Source organism: Thermoascus crustaceus (assembly GCF_041956765.1).
Source record: "Thermoascus crustaceus strain CBS 181.67 unplaced genomic scaffold VTN00scaffold_3, whole genome shotgun sequence".
Lineage (NCBI taxonomy): Eukaryota > Fungi > Ascomycota > Eurotiomycetes > Eurotiales > Thermoascaceae > Thermoascus > Thermoascus crustaceus.
In genome coordinates this window covers 1,902,817-1,924,018 of record NW_027192529.1, presented here as the reverse complement: position 1 = coordinate 1,924,018, position 21,202 = coordinate 1,902,817, and the positions used below count along the sequence as shown (strand labels likewise).

The 21,202-nt window shown below is 56.0% G+C and overlaps 10 protein-coding genes across 10 annotated transcripts; 6 read left to right on the top strand and 4 right to left on the bottom strand.

The window, feature by feature from the left end:
• Window positions 1-51: 51 nt before the first annotated feature.
• VTN00DRAFT_5896 (uncharacterized protein) lies at window positions 52-3,033 on the bottom strand (the record flags this gene model as incomplete). The annotated part of the gene is made up of 4 exons (XM_069432476.1): window positions 52-107; window positions 158-1,526; window positions 1,576-2,944; window positions 3,011-3,033. 4 exons carry the CDS (start codon window positions 3,031-3,033, stop codon window positions 52-54), a joined length of 2,817 nt encoding a protein of 938 aa, XP_069288333.1.
• Window positions 3,034-3,518: 485 nt separating this feature from the next.
• VTN00DRAFT_5895 (uncharacterized protein) lies at window positions 3,519-4,700 on the top strand (the record flags this gene model as incomplete). The annotated part of the gene is made up of 2 exons (XM_069432475.1): window positions 3,519-4,050; window positions 4,114-4,700. The coding sequence occupies 2 exons, from the start codon at window positions 3,519-3,521 to the stop codon at window positions 4,698-4,700; spliced, it is 1,119 nt and encodes a 372-aa protein (XP_069288332.1).
• An 852-nt stretch (window positions 4,701-5,552) lies between these two features.
• Window positions 5,553-6,772, top strand: VTN00DRAFT_5894 (uncharacterized protein; the record flags this gene model as incomplete). The annotated part of the gene is made up of 2 exons (XM_069432474.1): window positions 5,553-6,162; window positions 6,255-6,772. 2 exons carry the CDS (start codon window positions 5,553-5,555, stop codon window positions 6,770-6,772), a joined length of 1,128 nt encoding a protein of 375 aa, XP_069288331.1.
• A 295-nt stretch (window positions 6,773-7,067) lies between these two features.
• VTN00DRAFT_5893 (uncharacterized protein) lies at window positions 7,068-7,307 on the bottom strand (the record flags this gene model as incomplete). The annotated part of the gene is made up of 1 exon (XM_069432473.1): window positions 7,068-7,307. The coding sequence occupies one exon, from the start codon at window positions 7,305-7,307 to the stop codon at window positions 7,068-7,070; it is 240 nt and encodes a 79-aa protein (XP_069288330.1).
• Window positions 7,308-7,481: 174 nt separating this feature from the next.
• On the bottom strand, window positions 7,482-10,885 carry VTN00DRAFT_5892 (uncharacterized protein; the record flags this gene model as incomplete). The annotated part of the gene is made up of 3 exons (XM_069432472.1): window positions 7,482-9,517; window positions 10,173-10,556; window positions 10,600-10,885. The coding sequence occupies 3 exons, from the start codon at window positions 10,883-10,885 to the stop codon at window positions 7,482-7,484; spliced, it is 2,706 nt and encodes a 901-aa protein (XP_069288329.1).
• Window positions 10,886-12,290: 1,405 nt separating this feature from the next.
• On the top strand, window positions 12,291-12,582 carry VTN00DRAFT_5891 (uncharacterized protein; the record flags this gene model as incomplete). Its single annotated transcript, XM_069432471.1, has 2 exons — window positions 12,291-12,293; window positions 12,364-12,582. The coding sequence occupies 2 exons, from the start codon at window positions 12,291-12,293 to the stop codon at window positions 12,580-12,582; spliced, it is 222 nt and encodes a 73-aa protein (XP_069288328.1).
• Window positions 12,583-13,558: 976 nt separating this feature from the next.
• Window positions 13,559-14,624, top strand: VTN00DRAFT_5890 (uncharacterized protein; the record flags this gene model as incomplete). Its single annotated transcript, XM_069432470.1, has 2 exons — window positions 13,559-14,078; window positions 14,413-14,624. The coding sequence occupies 2 exons, from the start codon at window positions 13,559-13,561 to the stop codon at window positions 14,622-14,624; spliced, it is 732 nt and encodes a 243-aa protein (XP_069288327.1).
• Window positions 14,625-15,691: 1,067 nt separating this feature from the next.
• On the top strand, window positions 15,692-16,562 carry VTN00DRAFT_5889 (uncharacterized protein; the record flags this gene model as incomplete). Its single annotated transcript, XM_069432468.1, has 3 exons — window positions 15,692-15,705; window positions 15,755-16,005; window positions 16,156-16,562. 3 exons carry the CDS (start codon window positions 15,692-15,694, stop codon window positions 16,560-16,562), a joined length of 672 nt encoding a protein of 223 aa, XP_069288326.1.
• A 1,646-nt stretch (window positions 16,563-18,208) lies between these two features.
• VTN00DRAFT_5888 (uncharacterized protein) lies at window positions 18,209-18,766 on the top strand (the record flags this gene model as incomplete). The annotated part of the gene is made up of 1 exon (XM_069432467.1): window positions 18,209-18,766. The coding sequence occupies one exon, from the start codon at window positions 18,209-18,211 to the stop codon at window positions 18,764-18,766; it is 558 nt and encodes a 185-aa protein (XP_069288325.1).
• A 747-nt stretch (window positions 18,767-19,513) lies between these two features.
• Window positions 19,514-20,711, bottom strand: VTN00DRAFT_5887 (uncharacterized protein; the record flags this gene model as incomplete). The annotated part of the gene is made up of 5 exons (XM_069432466.1): window positions 19,514-19,749; window positions 19,809-19,946; window positions 20,000-20,518; window positions 20,602-20,636; window positions 20,695-20,711. 5 exons carry the CDS (start codon window positions 20,709-20,711, stop codon window positions 19,514-19,516), a joined length of 945 nt encoding a protein of 314 aa, XP_069288324.1.
• Between the last annotated feature and the right edge of the window lie 491 nt (window positions 20,712-21,202).

Genomic DNA, 21,202 nt, shown 5'->3' with positions numbered 1-21,202 from the left:
AAGAGACGAGATTAGATATCAAACCCGAAATGTCAGAAAAGGTAATTACGTTTACGGCGGCAGTGACGACGCCGACGACGCCAGTCTCTGCAGACACGAAAGGACACCTGTATGCCGTCAGCAAGTACTTCCACATCTTCATCTCTTGAATACTCACCAGTCACCCCCTGAGTCAACGTGGCCATGGCCTCCGTGCTCCGCGAGCCCAGCGTCACCGTCATCACGTTCTCGACGGCCCGGGCCTTGCCCAGCTTGTTCGCCCAGCGGAAGACCACCTCGTCCTCGCGAGAGTCCCCGATCACGAGCAGGAAGTCCGGGCGGTTGTCTTGGCTATTTTGGCCATTTTGGCCGTTCTGGCCGTCTTCACCATTTTGGACGTATTTCTTCCCCCTCAGACAGTACCGCCACACCAGCTCGGCCGCCGTGGCCTTGTTCGTCTCCCGTGTCTCCACGATCAGCGCGCCCTCGACCGGGATGGCGTGCACCCGCTGGCTGGCACACGCATCGTTGATGTGGTCCGCACACTCGGACGCCTGGCGGGCCGCCACGGCCGGGTCCTCCGCGGACGCGTAGTGGAAGACGAGCGAGCAGTGGCGCTCCTCGATCCAGCTGCCCTCGGTGCGCTCGCGGAAGTAGCTGAGGATGTTCGACGCGCCCTGCTTCCACGCCCGGGTCCGCTTCTCGTCGACCAGCTTGATCCACTCCTCCGTGTACGGCTCGCGCACGAAGCAGCCGTTCTCCGCGATCAGGCCCAGGCCGGCCACGCGGCGGAAGAGGCGCTCCATCTCCTCCGGCATGCGCGAGCTCATCACGTAGACGATGTTCTTGGGGTCCTCAGTCAGGTCGGTCAGCGTGACGATGGCCCGCTGCGGCGTGGTCAGGATGATGCTGGTGGGCGAGCCCCACGAGGCCACGGTGCCCTCGTAGTCGATGATGAGCAACCGACGGTTCGACTGCTTGTAGCTCGCCTCGAGCTTGTTCACCGACAGCCGCGGGACCGCCATGGTCTCGCGCGACGACTGCTCGTTCCAGACGCGCGTCAGCGTCTCGCTGAACGACTTGACCCAGTTGGCCGTCGAGTTCTGCAGCACGGCGTCATGCAGCTTGGCCCACGCCTTCTTGCGCTCGTCCTGGCTCAGAGAGAGCGCCGTATGGATGGCCTCCGCGCACTGGCGGTAGTCCCAGGGGTTGACAAGAATGGCAGAACTGTCGAACACGGACGCGCTGCCGGTGAACTCGCTGAGGATGAGCGTGCCGTACGACTTGCCCCCGTACTTGCCGTCCTGGCAGTAGACGAACTCGTGGCTGGTCAAGTTCATGCCCTCGCGCAGGCTGGTCACCATCAGGGCGTCGGCGACCGTGATCAGGGCGAGGTACTGCGCGAAGGAGAGGTCCTGCTTGAGGAAGACCAGCGGCTGGTGGGCGAGCGTCGAGTGCGTCGAGTTGATCCGCATCGCGATGTCCGAGAGCGTGGCTTCGAGCTCCGGCTGTTCGGTGGTTGAGGTGGCCACCTGGACGAGGACGACCTGCAGAAGTCAGCCATGCACACATAGATATATTGAGCGACAGACACACCTTATCCCTCCACTCGGGATACGTGTTGAGGAAGAGCTCGTAGCTCAGCAGTTTCTGGCGCACGCCCCGGATGTTGTCCAGCTTGTCCCGGCCGACGATCAGCCGCTTGCCTTCGTATCTCTTCGAGATCGTCTGGATCCACTGCTCGACGTCGGCCGCACGGCGTCTCTTGTCCCACGACGTCGGGTCGATGCCGATCGGGAACGTGCCAACATTGACGAAGCGGTCCTCCAGCTGGATGCCCTCGTTGGTCGCTTCGACGCACAGGATACGACTGCACGTCTGCAGGAAGTGGCGGCAGTACTCGTCCGTCTGGAACCCGACGAGGTTGGCGCCCAGGATGCCCTCCAGCAGCTCCTTGCGCGGCGCGAGGCAGCGGAACACCTCCGACGAGGGGAACGCGATGTGCAGGAAGAAGCCAATCTGCGCGTCTGGCAGCAGCTTGCGCAGCATCGCCGGCACGAGCAGCAGGTGGTAGTCGTGCACCCAGATCGAGTCCCCGCGCTTCCAGTTCTTGGCGATACGCTTTGCGAACGCCTGGTTGAGCTTAACATAGTACACCCACGAGTGGTCCTCGTACGCCTTGCTCTTGGGGTTGTCTGGGATCTGGTAGTGCAGCACCGGCCAGAGGATGGTCTTGCAGAAGTGCGTGTAGTGCCCGTCAAAGTCGCGGTCGTCGACAAAGACGGTCAGCGAATCGTGCTCGTCCTCCAGCCGCTCCGCGATGGCGGCCTTGGTGTGCGGGTTCAGCGCGTCGGTGGGCATCCCCAGCGTGCCTACCCACGTCCTGTCGCCCAGGAAGCCCGCGTCGGTGGCGGACAGCACGGCATTGCGCAGCCCACCATTGCCCTGTTCAGCCGGCTCAATGGTCCATTCTGCCTTGGAAAAGGACACCGAGCGGCTGTGGCCGGGCTTGGTCTCTCCCTGCTGGACCTTGAGCGCCTCGATGTTCCTGGCCGTGTGCTCCCGCAGGGGATCCTGGGGCGGGATGGACTCTGCGTGTTTCAGGATTGACGGCGAAGGCGACGGGATCGTCTGAACCCTGGGCTGGACGAAGCTGGTCGTCGAGCCCCAGGCGGGGGAGTGCGGCTCGCTCTCCGTGAGCCGGTGGAGGTCGTCGTCGACCGCTGAGGGAGGGAAGGGAAATCCCGCACTCTGCTCCGTGGGTTTGGCCAGGACAGGCGAGAAGATGCGCTCAGAGGTCAAGCCATTGGTCGCCGTCGCAGGTTCAGTTTTCTCGAACAGACTCAGCGCGGCATTGGCAGCGGGAGCAGTCGGAGAACGATGGGCGACCGGCCGAGGAGGCGTGCCCCGCGGGGACCGGATGCTGGGGGTATCAAGATGGAAATTGACCGTATAGGGTAAAAAACTGCAAGCGTCGCAGGATTAATAATTGGTGTCAGCCGGGGCAGCAGGGATGGGGGTCAGCACGTACAGCGAAACGATGAAGACCGTCATGGTCGACGCAGGCGAGGGGCCAAACGAGGGGCCGGCAGACAACGCAACACGGACGTCGACGAGAGAATCGAAAGCAGACTCAGCACATCTGCTGTTTTCGAAGCGGTGGGCACGGTGTATATAAGGCGACGCGGTGGAGGGGCTGAATGATCGAGACGGCGGAACAGATTCTTCTCATATCTACGTCATGTGAAGAGTCCAGACCTGGCGACCATCTCGGCAGCAGAACATGCAGCAGGCCGGGCAGGGATCGATGCCGCGATGGAGCAGACGAAGACCTGCTGATGTCTGGGATCGCGACTCCAGACGAACCGGACAAAAGGCTCGACGGTGATGTCAGCAGGCGAGTCTCTGTCCAGCTTGCGCTGCGAACCCGTGGATGCTTCACGCCGCGCCCGGCGCCTCGTCATTGGCTGGAGGTCACCTGATGCGTCCTTATCTAATCTGCATCTCCGGCAGCCTCGCGCTGCCATCCAACAGACACCATGCCGCTGCGTATCACGTCCGCGCCCACGGCCGGTGTAAAAAAGAGGAAGACTGCTGCGCGGCCGCGCGCGTCGCCCTTTGCCAGTCATGGCCGCCAGAAGCCTGTCTCAAGGCCCCGAGAGAAGACGGACGCCGGTGACGAGGAGCAGCTGCCGGACGTGGGTGTGTCCAGATATATATCCGAGACGGCACAGGTAGAAGATGTCGTCCAGGCCATCCAGCACATCCGCGGGACGATGTTCGAGCATCTCCCCGCGCGCGCTGGCATGAACAGCACCCGGATCGCGGAGGTGCTCAACTTCCGCCGCTCGCTGCCGCCCCTCGTGTCCGTGGCGCATGTCCACACGCTGCTGAACGCGCCCACCAAGGTCGAGAAGGAGATTGTCGAGCTGGTGAACGCCGGCCGTCTGCGTCGGTTGATCGTGCCAGGAAGGGGGAGTGATGCAGCGGGTCTGGGAGACTGTCTCGTGCTGGCGGAGGACTGGGAGGAGCTGGTCAGAAGCAGCAGTGTTCTGGACCAGCAGCTGAAAGGTATCTTCTCCTCCTGTAATTTAATCCATCTTCTTTTTGGATACAACGGCTAACTTCCAGCAGACCTCTTTCTCAACCTCCTCGACCAGATCGGCACCTCCTCGGCCGTGCCCGCGGGGTTCTTCTCCCCTGAGGACTCGATGACCCTGATCCGCGCAGGCTTCCTCGTGTCGTCATCTTCTCTCACCAAAGGATCCCTGAACGTAGCCTCGTTGCCTCTCGTTCCACCGTCCCTGGCCGCTGCGTCCGCCACGAGGAGCGATGCCGACCAACCAGCTGAGCCAGAAGGCAGTGATAACCAGTTCCGGAGCGCGACCATGTTCCTGTCTCTGCCGAATACAGGTCCCTACCTGCGTCTTCTGGGAGCGGGGCGCTCGCATCTACTGTCTCTGCTCAAGAAGTCGAGCTATCAGGAGGCACCACTGTATCTTCTGCGTGACCGATGGGACGGCGCCGTCGAGTCTGACAAGGGATACTCCCTGGCCAAGCGGGCCAGAGGCGAGTCGACGGGCGTGCTGCCTGGGAGGACGAAGAAATGGAAGGAACTGTACGGGATGAGCTTCCGCTGGATTCTGGAGGAGGCTGTCGGAGCTGGCCTCGTCGAGGTGTTTGATACCGGCAGCGTAGGTCCTGGAGTGCGCTGTTTGTAGTCAGCAGAAGCCAGGAGGAACTCTCAGGAGAAATAGCCAGAGAGAGGATTTCAGAAAAAGCAAAAGAGAGAACTCTCTCGAAGATGCGTCAGCCAGCAGCCGCAGACTGATCCTGACGCTTCCAGGGCAGGATCTAATCATCCTGCCAGCAAGCCGCTTCACGCAGCAGTCAGAAAGAAAGAAACAAACCAAGACGTCAGGCCGACAAACGATCCGAAGAGCATCGTGCAGGTCGACGCGTGGGATATGAAGCTGGCAGGCGGTGGCATCCATGGCAGGTGACCATCCTCAAAGCAGCTGACTGGTCGATCGTCCAGACCCCCAAATCCGGATTGAACGCCCAGCTGAGACGGCCTACCCGAGAAAACGGGCGAGTTGAAGATATCATCCGACGGCAGCGGTCCCATCCGGTTTTTCTGGAAGAGAGGCAGCTCCTCCGTCAGTTTGCAAACCCGGACTACAGAATGGGGATGACGTCGTTTGAGGAGGATGTCACAGATCTTCTAGATAGTCAACGGTGCTAGCATGCATCTTATATAGATCTATTGAAATATATAGATACATATCATGTATACTAAATAAATAACCTCCTGCATGTGTATATTAAATAATAAATATATAGTTTTCATCAAACCTGTGGAGAACCGCGTGCTCTGCATCTGCCACGCGTCCGCCTGAAACCAACCCCGGTCCGTCGCAGTCGCACCATCCATCACCCCGGGACCGCTCGCCCTGGTATGTGGATCTTATATTTATTTATTCACAATTCCCACCTCCCCGCGTCTCCAAATCATATCACCACTCAGACAGATCTGCCAGCCAAGAAGCCGGCTACCTAGCGGCCAACCAACCATGCCCTCCTCCTCATCTTCCCTCATCCGCCTCTCCCCGCTCCCATTCTCCTCCCTCCCTCCCCACCCTGCCCTAGACAGGGAACCCTCTGAGCGTCCCGCCCTACAAACCTTCCTCCACTCCGCCCTGACCGAAGCATCCTCTCTCATCTCCACCACCATCCCAAACACCTTCACCAAGCACAGAAAACCCTGCTCCTCCCCGCCCTCGACGGCAAAAGTCCATCTCTCAAAAAGACTCATTCCCGCAGATCAACTCCCCGAACAACCACAGCCCCAGCCCCAGCCCCAGCCCGCGGGTGCAGGTGCGGGTGCAGGTGCAAAGCAGAAAGATGAATTCTGGGTCTGCCGACAGAGCACACACATCGACGACACCTCGGAGGTCGGGACGGCGTCATGGGACGAGTTCGAGGACGGGTTGAGGGGGGCGGAGAGGCATTCGCGGAACGAGAAGGCGTATACGCCGAGCGTGAGTCGGGTGGAGACGGTGCTGAAGTGGGAGGATGTCCAGGACGTGGATGTCCAGGTCGATCAGGATGGGGATAGTAGGGATGGGGATCCTGATGGGGATGAGGGAGGGTTGTTGTGGTGGAGTGAGGTTGAGATGTGTGGTTAGTAGTTCTGTTCTTCTGTCCTCATCTCCAATAAATGGAGATATCTATAGATATGACATGTTCTAACACAGGTATATCTACCTATACAGTAAACGTCATAACACACACCTTCCGCCCGAACCTGCTCATCTCCCCGCGGACATTCATCGTCCTGATCATCTCCGCCTTACTCCCTCCCTCTTCCCCCTCTCCTCCCTCTTCAACTACCACCACATCTCAATCTCGAGGCTTCCTAACAGTCCAAATCCCCCTCTCCCACACCGATCCCACCCTGAGCTCTTCCCTCCGCGACAAAATCATCACCTCCGCACCAAAGAACACCGTCTTCGCGTCGTACGCCAGCGTCGAGCGCGTCCTCTGGCTACCCCCGCCGCAGTCGCAGAAACCACCGGATCAGAATACGGAGACGGAGGATAGAGAGAAAGGCAAGTCGAGAGATCTGTCTGCCCGCGGACGCGTCGAGTGGACCATGGCCACGACGTCCGACGCCGGCGGGGCCGTCCCCGAGTGGGTGCAGCGGAGCTGGACGATGGGCGGGGTGCCGCGCGCGGTCGTCACCGATGTGGGGTTGTTTCTGGGGTGGGTTGCCCAGAGGAGGAAACGGTGAATCTACGTTTTCTACTGTACTACCATACAGATTATGGTTTGGAAGGAAGTTAGGTATGCAGTTGCCGTTAGAATAATATATCCGAACTCGACAGTACAGAAATATTTCACATGATTTATTCAGCTATCATTAGCGACTCAATCCAGCCCGTGACCAGTCAATCCGACTCAACCAGAATCCGTTTTTGCACTCCGTACACCCCGCCCCTCCGTTCCCCACATGGTACCGAGAGAGCAGAACAGGACAGCGGGCAAAAAAGAAATGAAATGAAATGAAGCGGGAGACAAACGCCAAGCTAGACATCACATAGACACACAGATATAGTAGAAACAGAGACAAGCACGTATGTGGAGAGAAGGAAAAGAAAAGAGAAGAAAATATAGACGACGGCCATCCTCGTCTCAAAATTCGGAAGCAGACGAAGAAAAGAGAAAAAAGGAAAATAAAGACACATGAGAGGTGAAGGGAGCGGGGTATTGATAGTAAATATCACGTACGGAGTCGTCTGTTTCGTTTTGCATTTCATTAGGAACATCAAGGTAGAAAGGCCTGAGGACTGGCTGGGATTAAGGAGAAGATGATAGGTCGTGGAAAGGGAGGAACGTAGAATATGACATGTGACATCGGGTCAAGGAACTGATGCAACATGAGGGGGTATATATAAGTTTGTAGATTATCAACCACGCAGACCGATTTATGAAACCGCTGATCACCGCTGCCCGCTATTCCCGCCACCTGCTTCACTCTGCACCTGCGGCTGTGAGCTGTTTGCGGAGGCACCCGAGTTGGCCGCGAGCTGCGCTCGCAGGGCGGCCACCTCGGCTTTCAGTCCGGCGACCTCCTCGTGCACGGACCGGATGTACGCCCAGAGCTTGTCTTCCCGGCCCTGGTCGGCGCCGTTGGCATCGTGGGACCCGGGATAGTGGCTATTACCGCTGTTTTGACTTGTCTCTGGGCCCGTCTTGGGAGGGAGTGGTGCGCTGTGGTTGCTTGAATGACTGTGCGACGGCGTGTGCTTCGGCGGTATGGTGGATGGCGGCTGCACGGGGCCCTGGCTATGCAGCGTGAACCGTGCATCTGGAGGAGGGTTCATCCCCGGAGGCGGTGGAAGTTGAGGTGCGCCGGGCTGTGGTGGAGGGAGCCCCAGGGGCCCTTGCGCGGAGGTGCTGTGGGTCGCAGCGGTCGTCGGCGGTCTGCTAAAATGCTGTTGTTGCTGCTGCTGGTACTGCTGCGTCAGGCTCGGGGAGTGTGCGCGGTGCAGATGCAAGTTGCTCTCGGGACCGTGGCCCAACTGGTGCGAAGACAGGGCGTTGGGCGACAGCGGCTTTGGGCTTTCCGTCATGCTCGTCGGCGGGAAGACCGTCCCTGAGTGCTGCCCGGGCGGAGGGAAGGTCATGTTCCCCGTCTGCGAGATGGGCGACGTCGACGAGCTGGAGCCGCCGTGGCTCGTTGGCGGCGGGAAGAGGCCACCGGGGGACGGCCGGTTGGCGGCGATGGGCGGATATGTGCTGGACTGACGGTGCTGGTACGCCGCAGCAGCGTTCGAGCGCGAGATAGGCTCTGACGGGGCGTCGTGCTTCTTGATGCTGGGCATGCTCAGACGTCGCTCGTCCTCATCCATCCGCTCCGGTTCTGTGTACATGAGCCCGTCCATGCTGTCTTCCGCGCCCGCGGGCGGGCCGTCGCCGTACTCGTCCTCCCCGCCGTAGCTGCCCATGCTGGCCCGCCGCCCGGCACACCCGCCCTGGCCCTTATTGTGACGGGCGAGGGCGTCTCCGCGGGCGAACCGCCGTCCGCACTTGGGGCAGATGTGCGGCCGCTCGCCCGTGTGCAGCTTGGTATGTCGCTTCAGGTCGTGGAGCCGCCGGAACCGCGACTGGCAGGTCTGGCAGACATAGGGTTTCTCCTGGCTGTGCGTGAGGAGGTGGCTCTTGAGGTTGTGATGCCGCGTGAACTCCGTCGCGCAGTAGGGACATCGGTGCTTCTTGGCTGAGGGCGAGCGAGGGCTGCCGCGGTGGAAGCCCGAATGGGGCAGGCTCAGGCCCCGTCGCGGATCGGCCATGCTCGCAGCGGGCATCGGGTAGGAGAAGGCCTTGTTGGCCTCCTCCGGTGCCTCCGCATCATCCCGATGGCGGGGACGGTCTCCATCCTGCGAGCCAGTGTCCTCGATCGGGCCGGGACTCGCGACGGTCGAGCTGTTGATCAGCGTCGTCGTGTTACCTGCATTGTCACCTGTCCCGAACGCGTCCGTCTGGGCATCCACCTGCATGTCATCGGACGGCATGTGGATCGACTTGTCTATCGACTCGCCCGTCGTCGTGGTGGGAGCGTGCGATGTCGACGTCTCCTGTGATTTCTCACCGCTGACGCCCATCGCGGCCCCCAGGGCTTCGCGGGCGACTTGATGGCCGCTCTCCGGCTCTTTCCCCTGCTCGAGCGGCCGCTCAGCCGGGCCGGACGTCGCGGTCGTCGTCATCGGCGGCGGCGACAGATGCCTCGATCTGGACAGTCCGGGCGACGGCGATGTGCGCAATCCGGCGCTGGCGATCGAGCTGAGGTTCGACTCCGGTTTTGAGGTCGACTGCTTCAGGAAGGAGATGGGTTCCGGCGGGCTGGACAGGATGGAGGTGGATGTTCCGGACAGAGGATTGGAGATGGCAACGGGTTCGCTACTCGGTTGCATTGGCCCAGCCATGAAGGTGCACCTCGCGCCAGCCTGGAAGGGATGACGGGAGTGATGGAAAGCTAGGCCCATGTTAGCAGAAGCTTCATTCGAAGATGGACGGTCCGGACGATGAGACGATTAGAAACAAGGACGATTAGACTAGAAGAGTAGACAGAATCATATAGACAGATGGGACGAATATTCTCGAGGGCATGGAGGGATTATACTCGAGGAAATGAAGAGCAAGGCAGACGTACCGCGTGGGGCGTGCGCCTGAACCGAGAGTGTGGCGCAAGCTGACGGCTCAGCTTCGAGTTTGACCGTTGCCCAACGGGGCACGCTCAGGGAAAATTTAAAAAAAACCGGGGCGCAGGGGCAAATATAGCAGTCAGCCTTGTTGCGAGAGACGAGATTGCTTTCCGCGATCGCATCCAAGTTGCTCCGCTAGTTGGAATGGGCCATCGGGGAAGGAGTCTGCACGGCGGCCGCGGCGGCAGCGGGACGAGGGCGCTGGGAGGACGCGCAGGATGTAGCGGGTGCCCGCGGCGGTGGTGGAAAAGGGAGAGAAACGACGCGACGACGGTTGAGCCAGCGTGGAGGGTGCCGGAGGGGGACAGGGAGATGGGGGGGACGAGATGGGTGCGAGGTCGGTGTGGGATTAGGATAGTGAGTGGAATGGATGGAGAGAGGGACAATGGTGGGAGGGTGAGGCAAGAGGCAGGTCACAGCAGTCACCTGTAGCCGCGTCCACCGGAGAAAGGCAGTGGAGATGGAGGGGGGAGAAAAAAGGGAAAAAGGGAAGAGGAGTGGCCGGGGAGATCGCGCAGGATGAGGATGAGGATCGATGGTTTGTTTGAGGGATCGAGGGCGGAGGCGGTGGTGTTGGCAGAGCGAGCGAGGGCCAGCGAGAGCGAGAGCGAGACGGTGGCTGGAGGAGAGGCATGTGTGCCATCGGCGCCGTGACGGCGGGAGCCGCAGGCAGGGTCACGTGACGCCAGCCCAAGACGTCAGCGTGAAGCAGGACGCACCTCTCCAGTTCCTGCAGGCGGTTCCTACATGAACCGCGAGGTCCACCGCGAGAGTCGAGGAATACCTCCGTAGAATACCGCGCGTCCGCCACTGTGTCAGGCAGAGCAGGAGGCGAAGCTGGGGGCCAAACAACGAGCTGGTCTGTTGCCCGATGGAGACGCATTGAGGCTGTGTTCGGACCCCGTGCTGATGGCCCGGTTAGTGCCTGGCCAGTGGCTTGCAGGGCGGAGAAGGTCGAGGACCGCCTGCATGCGACGCCCGCTGCCCATTGGCCACATGCCCGCCGGAGCCGCCACCTCGGACCGCTTCGCGCCGCCGCCGGCCTGTGCCATTGGCCGGTGGGCCTGGGCCGTGCGCGTTCCTGCGAGCGCCAGCGGAGTATCCCGAGGCGACAGCTGCTGCGTACCGGTACCGCGCATGCAGCCCGTCCATGCAAGCAAAGCGGGTACCGGTACCTGCGCGTCGACAAGCACTTCAGATCTAGCAATCTTGTTCCCTTCTCCAAAGCCCTAGTGTGCGGTTTTATCCCCAAACAAGATCGGTTGGGCAACTTAAAAGCTGGGTCTTTGCTGGTCAAGACTCCACCGGTCAGCTACGACGCCGCTCTGGAATGGAACGGAGTCGATCATGATATCATCAGGCTCAATAGGGGCGAGCTCGTCCGAAGACTATTATATATCGTTCAGCCGGCAGTCTCAGCAATAGCCCCGCGACGATCTGCGGAGATCTGGATCTCGTAAATCGGTGGAGGTTCAGCTGTATGTCAACTATGTACGGGGACTCCGAGAGTTAACTGAGTTCACCTCGACCCCTCTTTGGAGCCTTCACCGCGCCGGTATACGCCTCGTTCCGTCTCCCATCGATCGACTTGCCGGAGATGGTTCTCACCTGATGTCTGGCAATATCATGATGCGGTTCCAGGCTCTCCTCATTCTTCTCCACAGTCGTGAAGTATATCTCACAGGCTTCTATTTTTAGATCTGATCTCCTGCCATATCCAGGTTCGAAAAGTTGGCAGGGCCCATCTCTGTGGCAAGGTAACCAAGCCACCTTTTCGAGGGCTGGTATACCATGTTCTGGACTCTCAACAGCCACGTGTCGTGCTTTTATCGCTCCGTAGAATAAACCCGTGTCTGAATCCACGACGTCGAAAAATGCAACATCAACATGAAGGTCGAGCAGCCAGGATGACGAGGGATTAGACGGGTCCTGTGAACTCCTTCCGAGCTTCAACCGATGAATCAGTGATTACTTCAATGCTTTCCCTGTCATGTTTTCCAGGTCATGTTTATCAAATTCATGTTATGGAGCGATTTCCGTCCTTATCATTATCCGGCCTGGTTTGGATGATGTGGATCAACTAACTGGTCGATATTGCGCGGGGCAGCAGATCAGAAATTCTTTCTAGGCAGTGGCATGGTCAACTGATTGAATCTAGGGTGAAAAGAATTTTGCGACACATATGATGACAAGCCACGGAATCACTCCCGCAGCTGTCTTCCCTCACCGCTTAGTCTCCTGTTGGAAGGGCACACTGTACACGAAGTTCTGGCCGTCAACCACCTTCCATAACGCCCGTCGGAATCCTCAGGCAGAAGGATCTGACGAGGAATTGACGGACCGTGAAAACGAGCGTAGGAAAATGATTCTCTTCACATTCAATTTTCGAGCTAAGTTCTGACTATTTACATGAGAAGGAAAGGGTGCAACAGACGGTGACTAAGACAAGTGCTAAGTGCACACTTAAAACATGGAGATATACTTGCAGAGCGTTCAGAAGGATAGTGCTGAGAACCACTTGGATTCCAGCGCTATAACAAAACAATGGTCAGCAGATCCTTCACAGTAATTAGACACAGACATATTTGGAAAGAGTTTTGGAGTTAAAACCGAGCAGCACGGCGAACTGCGCAATAGCAACAAATGGGTCTGGATTCCGGTTTTGCAACAGTCGATGTCAACGCTTCCGCAGCAGTACTTTTACTTCGGGGAGTATTCTTACAAAGAAGAGGGACGAAACCTGAGGGCCGCTGTGGACTCCAGGAAGCAGAGGATAGCTCCAACCCATCAGTGTCATCAATATCCTGACGTATCCAGGGATCTTACTAGACCCTGAGAGCCACTTGGACTCCAGGACAGCAGATTCGGGTACCGGAATGAGTCCTATGGACTCAGAACGAGGAAAGGTGATACTTGAACGGATAGGTCCGACCAGTTTCGCTTCGTATAACCTACGGTTCCTATGACAGCCAGCAATTTCACTCAGTATGGTGGTTTCGGGGGTATACTTACAGAGTTTGGAGAGATCTGATGAAACCTACGGTTGCATGGACTTGAACCAATAAGAGGCATCGCCGGATGGCTGAGCTAAGAGTCGAGATGTCAGCGGTCTGTCTCGATGAACATAAGACTAAGGCCACACACATATTCGAGGTCCTATAGACTGTGGTGAGACATGTAGAATTTGAACACAGAGAATTAGCAGAGTTCGTTGACAGTATGGAATGACTTGAACGATGCAGGGCCCATAATCCAGACGACAAGGGAGAAAAGAGACGTCTTCCTCCGAGAAGCACCTTGAGAGAGGGAAGAACAGAGGAGAAGGAGGAAGACAAAGAGGGACAGCCCGGGTGGTTTTGTCGGCTCGCGTAGTCCTGCATGTGAAAGACAGGCTGGGTTGGAAGGTCTCAGAAATGGAAGGAGACCCTTCGTGGATGGGAGTCCTCCGGACCCAGACGAGCACCTACCTAAGTAGGTAGTACGCAGACCTCAGGCTCAGATGTCCTTTCAGAGCTCACTCACGCTAGTGTCGCATCCCCAGCTGTAAATTCAGCTCAAGCATCTCTCTACCTCTTTCATTCCTATCCTGTGGGTTGTGCTACATGTATGGAGTGATATTAGATTGATCTCGTGGAGTCTGTAGGTCTCCCAGCCGCCGTGAGTTCATCTCAGTTGAGAATAGGATATATTCATGCTAATAAGGAAACATAGTTTCCCTACACCCTACTGGATAGGCGTTGCTCGTGCCACCGAGTTACAATTAGCTTATATCAACGGCAATATTTCGACAGCCAACAGTGTGTGGACTGAAGATGGCTCGCCGCAAGTCAGACAACCCCCGCTATCGAGCACTGGGCTCCACATTCGATAATTCCCAGAGTCAGGATATGCCGGACATCGACAGGAGGTGTCTGCAGAAGAGATCATGCACTGTGTGCGTGGAAAACAACCCAACCCGTATTGACGGCTGGAAGTGCGCCATTGTCCTCGAACCACAGCAACTATGCGTTATACTTTCAATCTCGGCTCCTTCGCAGAATATCCATGGCTCCGCCTCCCTCTCATTTCCTGTCGAGACTTGTGACATTGACATGGGTCTTGAGAAGCCAGACCATGGTGAGGAGGAAGTCGCCCGTCTTCGCACACAATATCCTGGCTGGTTCAAGAGACCCGAATCCAAGCACAGGTTTATTCGGATCCATTGTACGGAAGATCCTGTCAAATTCAGCGTGCCCTGGGATATCCAGGAGGAGACCTGCCGGTGGTACGATGACCTATCGCGGCTGATCAAGAAGGCATCACAATCTGGATCCTGGGGTGGTGGAGTGACTGGTTCATTCCCTGGGAGGACATGCACGATTGGTTTCGAGTGCTCCAAGCAAAGGTGCTGGGGAACAAGTCTGCGAAATGTGAACAACATGATGACCTCAAAGTCGACCAAATCTCTGCGCTCTCTTTCCATGACGCTGCATCCTCGTCCTCCTCGTCATTTTTGCAGCTTTTAACGATCGAGCGTGCTACTAACATTCCCACCACTCCTCTTCCTCCTCTGCCACTTCTATTGCTGGCACGATACGCTCCCGGTTTCCCTCCCCTGATGAGCAGTGTCAACCCAAACGGAGACGCCTGAATCAGTACAGCATAGATCGTCTCGACCGTGCTGTAGCGAAGGAAGACATCGACAAGAGTAAGAATAACGACCGGCAGGCTTTGAACCCGGTGGACCTGGAGCGGTCAAGGTCGGATGTGAGAATCGCGACCTTTGAACACGAAATTTCAGGCCTTGAATATGAAATCTCAGAGAGGCGGTTGAGGGTAGCAAAGCTCCGAGAAAAGTTGGCTCAGGAGCATATAGCTCGTTTCGCTCTCGATAATTAAGTGTCCCAGCTTGAGTATGAAAAGAGCAGGGCGGAAGTTTTCGCGAAGAGAGTCGAGCAGGGGAGGAGGTGTATGAGGAAGGACATGGAAGGAATCTTGGATAAAAGCTTCCAAATTCGTATTATTCGCACTCTGCAGCGGCTTGCATTGTCAATCTGAAAGCAGCTAGTATAGATAGGTTCTGCAGAGGTCCTCATCTGAGCCTCCAACTCCGCGGCCTACGTACATATTGAATTGCTGTCAGCGGACAGCCTGTGATGCGGATCTGGAAGAGTGTTGCTACCGAGGACCGAGGTTCAAAATATTCTGTACGACTGCTTGTGTTAGGGGACGGTTGCTGATCGATCTGACAGATCTAATTGATATAAGTGATCGGTATCTTACCATAGGAGGAACTCTGTAGTGAAAGATGGCATCTAAGATAGTCCTTTGGGCCAAGGCTAGCACGGACCGCTAGCGAACGCCTATACCGGAGACTATCCTCGATCTAGAATTCTAGATGATATATCACACGTGCCAACCAACCGTACTATCATAACAGTCCAGCTCATCCAGTTCCATTTGACTTATTACCTACAATTCCAAGATGGTGTCGGGCAGATGATCTCTGCGCACATACTCCAGCCTGAGAACACCCAGTGAAGGGCACGGCTCATTCAGGCAAACACCACTTCCCCACCGTGGATAGAGAGATAGCAAGCAAATCGCAGACCAAGTCCAAAACAAGAGGTATTTGCCAACCAATTGAACGCCAGGTGCAGTAAGTTTCAGGCCGTGACTGTTGGAAAATATCACGCATGCTGTATACCGATTCTGCTCATGCCTCCTACCTTGCATGTGCGCGACCGGCCTAGAGGGCCAGCATGCATATATATATATATATATATGAGTGTGAAATCTCGTGTCTGACCCTGCAAGCGGTTTTTATTCCTCAATCATCGTCCTGATCATCTGTTATATCGGTTCTGTGCAGTTCCAAAGTGCAATGTCGATAAGTCGGCTGCTGAGAAACGATCCGAATTTGGCCTCTCGTCTGGAGGGTCTCAAGCATACCAGACGTCACCAAGATGAAACCAGAAATGTAAGAATTGAAAACTGCATCGGGTTCAGCCAGGTTCCCGTGGGTTTAGCAGAGCCGCTAAAGGCGAGGGATCCGAAAACACCAATGACACGTTCTATGCGCCGCTGTCGACCTACGAGGCCGCATTGCTCGCGAGTTGCTCACGAAGGTGTAAAGCCTTCAACCGCTGCGGCGGCATCCGGTTCGAGGTGCTGGACGAGGCTATGTCCCGCCCGTCTTCTACTTCGCAGATACAGGCAAGGCTGTTGCGTTCGCCCGACGTGTGCCTGATCTCCTGCCGCAGTTCGCCAAAGATGCCCAGTCTGCCAGTCGACATAGCCGTCTGCAGAAGCTGACACCGCACATCATTGGCACTACCGTGCATGTCTGTTTCGATTATCACTGCGGTGACGCCATGGGCAGAATATGGTCTCGATGGCGACCCAGAGAGTCTGTGACAATTTCGCACAGTCCCCCCCTTCGCGCGGGAGCTGCAGCTCGAATGGTTTCATCTGGACGGCCAAATGACGGGCGATAAGAAACCGGCGTGGGGGAATGTAACGCAGCCTCGGGGTCTGCGAGTGATCGCCTGGGGAGTTCTTATGGACGAGGCCTGCCAGGAAGTGCTCAAATGCACCACGAAGGAGCTGAAGTGGGCGTTATTTATCCCCTCGCTGCCTGTTGATGTTGTAGGCGGCGGGACCATCTACGACACGCAGAAAGAATGTCTAGAGCTGCTGAATTGCAGTGTACCTGAGATGAAGAGACGCCTTGCAGGCCTGATAGCAGCATTTGCGCTTGCATTGGATGTGAGCACTGTTAGTGCCTTTACAACCAACACTTTCTCAGGGGCCCATGAAAGGTTGAGGCAGGGGTAGAATCTCTAGTCGTACGGAATGACAGCATGATGAGAGTTGAATATACCGTCACAAGTCTGCATATGCTAGTCAGCAGTTTTTGTACGGTATACATCTTGAACGTTGATCAAATCTCCAATCAGATACCTTGCTTGGTTAAATGCATTCCCACGTCATTGTGTTCGTCCGGTTAGACATGCTAGACAGATCTGGTCCCTCTTTTAGCAAAGCCGCTTTTGACTCCAGATACCTCTTCAGTGCAAGGAAACAATGGGATACAATGTCATCGATAAGCGACCTCCATCACGAATATGCAGGGGCTAGAGCTGGCAAGACTTTGGAACTGTTTTCCGTCTGGAAATATCAACGTTAGAACAGTCAGTCCTTGATTTACTTGGTAGATTCCTCACTCGTTCTAGTTGCTTCGTTAGACCCGCTAGTCAGATCCTATCACGAGAACAGAAGATCCCTTCTGCTGATGCCTATCTCTGCCACAAATACCATTGTCTCTAGGTAGGCAGAACAAAGTACCATTGAACTAGTTCCATTCCTTTCCCTGAATAATTGTGAAGAGTAAATGCACGTAGCCCAATAACGGAGGAACTGTACCTCGTATACAGGCGGCATGACAATTTTCCCTTTCCGGAAGGATTGCTTGGTAATCATCGGAACCTTTTTAACTTAGCTGTACCGCCGGGAACTACAACTGTTTCAAGGTCCTCCACAGAGTATATTATTATTTGTTATTGTGACAAGAGTCCCCAAATCTAGGGCCGTCTTAACTGGACCTTTTAAACGAAATCTTATTACCAACAATTTCTGATCTGCGGCGCGGAGATCTGCAGACATCTCCATTTCCGCTTGTTTCGAGGGCACACGGACGAGGGATATGTCTACAGCCCACTCAATCCGGATGATACACAAACTTAAACTTTCAAAGACAAAAAAGATGTTCTTACCGTACTGGAGGAGCCATGTCTGTGTCCGTTGGCCAGAGCGCAGGGTCCTGGAGGAAGAACTTGTTGGGTGTAGGCAATCGCCCGAATACTTATTCCTTGGCCAAACCCCGAAGAGGTTCGCTATAGGGTCCTACCCATGGAACGGTGTATAAGTAAGGTTTTCAATGCCCCCCAAAAAAACAGAGGAATACAGAATTGGGTCAACGGAACAGATAGATCAGGTAAAAAAGGATATTGATCAACTCTGCCACTGAGAATGTATACCTAATAAACATGGTGCTAGATGTTCTATATAGTTCCTGATCCTTGCGCATCGCCAATTCCCAAATTATTAAATCTATAGGTTAGATCATATCATTCGAATCCGTCTAGGAGCTCTATCCCTTTCTCGAACTGCCTACCTCCTAGAGAACTCCACACGATCGGCATAGTTCCACTACTGAATCCAACCCTGTGGGTCTCCCGAGAGATCCATATCACATCATTCGCAGCCGAAATCATGTCATGAAGGGCAATTCTTGGGTAGGGACGGATGTCTTAAAAAACGGGTTCCAGGCCCTGACCCGGACAGACAGAGCACTTTTCTTCTCTCTCGCGTACAGCACATATCATAAAAACGGTATCAAAAAGAAAGGCAGACAGACTCCCCCTTCACCGTCTCTGTCTATACGTATTCAACACAGAATTGATACCTTATATTGCGTCACCATGCTCAGACCCACCACTCTCACTTTCACTCACCTGGCGTCGTCGTCGGCTTCGGCAAGCACCCGACTGCCACTACTCAATCGCCAATTCTCCAGCACCGCAACCACGCTCAGCAAGATCCCCTTCCGCGTGGACGGCACCGGCCACGGCGTCGCGCAGAGCATCAAAGTCAAGGGCAGCCCGCACCAGATCTCGGTCGACGCATACCCCTCCTTCGGCGGCAAGGACTCGGCCCCGACGCCGCTCGCGTACGCGCTGAGCAGCCTGAGCTCCTGCACGCAGGTCACGGGCTCGCTGGTGGCCAAGGACCTGGGCGCGAAGCTGGGGGAGTGGCGCGTGACGGTCAACGGGGAGCTGGATCCGGCTGTGCTGGTCAAGGGCCAGGAGGGGAATGCGAACTGGGACAACATCGAGCTGATCGTGAATGTACAGACGGACGCAGATGAGGCGACGTTCAAGAAGTTCAGCGAGGAGACGGAGCGTCGGTGTCCGATCACGCAGCTGTTCAAGCGCAGTGGTGCTGGGTGGAAGAGCCAGTGGGTGAATGAGAAGCTGTGAGGTGTATGTCTTGTATATATTATACGAAGGTACGTGCCAAGCTAGGTTCCGGAACTGTCTCCAGTATTCTTCTGTCGACTCTGGGGGAAGATATGTGCAGATATCAGTTCTAACATCAAAAGTAGGAGAAATCCGAATACCCGCCTCTAATACATCCGGTGACAGCCTTGTCATATTCGCAAACCTAAACCGCCTCCTTCACCTGCTGTTCCGGAAACACATGGATATATCCCCTTATTTTAGGCCTGAGCGGAAAATACGACGGGAAAACGGCCGAGTTGTAATGAGATACCTCTGCTTTTGTACACGTACTATATGAACAGCCGGAGAATATAAACTTCATCTTAAAGACAAAACCCTTAGATTTCAAGGGCCATTGGGTCATTAAGATGCACGTAACTATATTAATGGATGAAAAGCCTAGGCTAGTGGGATATCGTGGCGTACCCTGTCACCAATTTAGCCTCTTATTGGTTGGATATATCTATCAAAACGCTCGCGTCACTTATCTGCAGAAGGTGACAGAAGACTCCGGACGAACTCTGTCAAAACCATGACCGTGCAAATCCCGAGCTAAACGACTATAGCAAAGACTTGCATACCATATTTCACTCTTTCACGCCATTCATTGCTCCGTTGATGATCTAGGAAAATGGACATATCTGCCAAAAAGGGAAATAGACAAAAGTGGAAAAAAAGAATCAAAAAACCAAGATAAAATTCCAACATAAACCAGTGGACAGCCATCTAACCGGTTCTCGAGTTTGCAATGTTCAAGACCAGAATATCCGAGGCACCAACCTCGGTGAGCTGGTCCATGACCGTTGCGATGGCCTTCTTTTCCACCATCGAGCTGACTGCAACCCAGCCCTCCTCTTCGAGCGCGGTGACAGTCGGTGCACGCTTGCCGGGCGTGATCTTCGTGGCGGCGGGAAGCTTCTCGCGCTGGATGTTGTACTGGCAAAGGACGTATTTTTGGGCAGCTGGACAGGGCACGTTAGCAAGCAAACGTTATTGATACTGACCAACAGGGACGACGTACTGATGACACCGCGTATTCTTGATGCGATCAGCTCGATCAGGTCGTTTTTGGCGTTCTTAGACTTGATAAGGATCGCAGTGCTCTCAACTACAGTGTCGATGGCCTTCAGACCGGCCGCCTTCATCGTCTCACCGGACTCTGCACAGATTAGCACGACCCAAAACGCGTTGGGAACATCGAAATATACATACCGACCAGATCGACAATGCCGTCAGCGACACCCAAGGCGCACGCGGCCTCGACACTGCCGCCGACGTACTTGACCTTGGTGCTCAGGTCCCAGCCGCCGCCTTCGCGGTAGCGCTTGCTGGCGTCCCCGTCGCCCTCGAGCTTGGCGAAGAAAGCCTGGGTCAGAGCCGTAAAGCTCGTGACGACGTTCTTTCCGATCAGCTGCTTCGGGTCCGTGATGGTCCCCTTCTCGGGAACCTGCACCTGTAGCCTGCACGTGCCGAATCCCAGGTCCAGCACCTCCTCGACGCCGGAGGTCTCACCGCGGGGCAGGTTCGCATCGTGCTCCGCGACCTGGTCACGGCCGGTAATACCCAGATCGACGCGTCCCTCTCCAACGAAGGTAGGGATGTCGGCGGCGGGCAGGAAGATGAGCGCGATGGGGAGGTTCTTGACGAGGGCGATGTCGAGACGGGTTTCACGGCGGAACTGGATGTCGCACCCGGCCAGCAGGTCTAGGGTTGCTTGCTGCAGACGTCCCTCTATATCGGATTAGCCCAGCTGCGACGTCGCATTGGCGGTGGTCTCCGCGGGAATCGAGGGATAGGGTCATCGGGGTACTTGCTCTTTGGGACCGCGAAGAGGAGTCTTCCTTCTAGGCTGCGGACATCAGTAACGTCTGCCACTGCTGGATAATGTATAACGACAATTGACTCACTGGTTGACAAGATCCATGGTGGTTACACTGAGCGCGACGGCGCGGGGTAGAAAGGCCCTCTGCGAAGGGAGTGAATAGGAAGGACTATGTGCAATTGGCCTCCGACCTGAACGGCAGAGACCGCAGAACAATCAATTGTAAGTATAGATGTAGATATACAAGAGAAAGGGCGCCCTCTTAGTCCAAGGCGGCCGTCCGGAGGAGGTTGGTCGTTGCAGGTCGGGTATGACTCTTAACTGAAGACGGAGCGACAAAATCGGAGAGGGGCTCCTCCACTCCCGCGAAGAGGACGTCTCGACGGCGACACGTGGGCGCGGACGGTCTACGAGAGGCTTCAGCTACGGATGCTCTGGACGAGCCGGAGACCGATAAACCTACGACTGTCTCCATCTCTTCAGTAACTCTGTTGCTGTAGGAATCCAGTAGCAATAATAGTACCTAGTAAAGTCCGTCCGTACATACAAGCCCTGAGCCCTCGTGTAAAGTTGCCCGCCGCGGCTCCACCGCC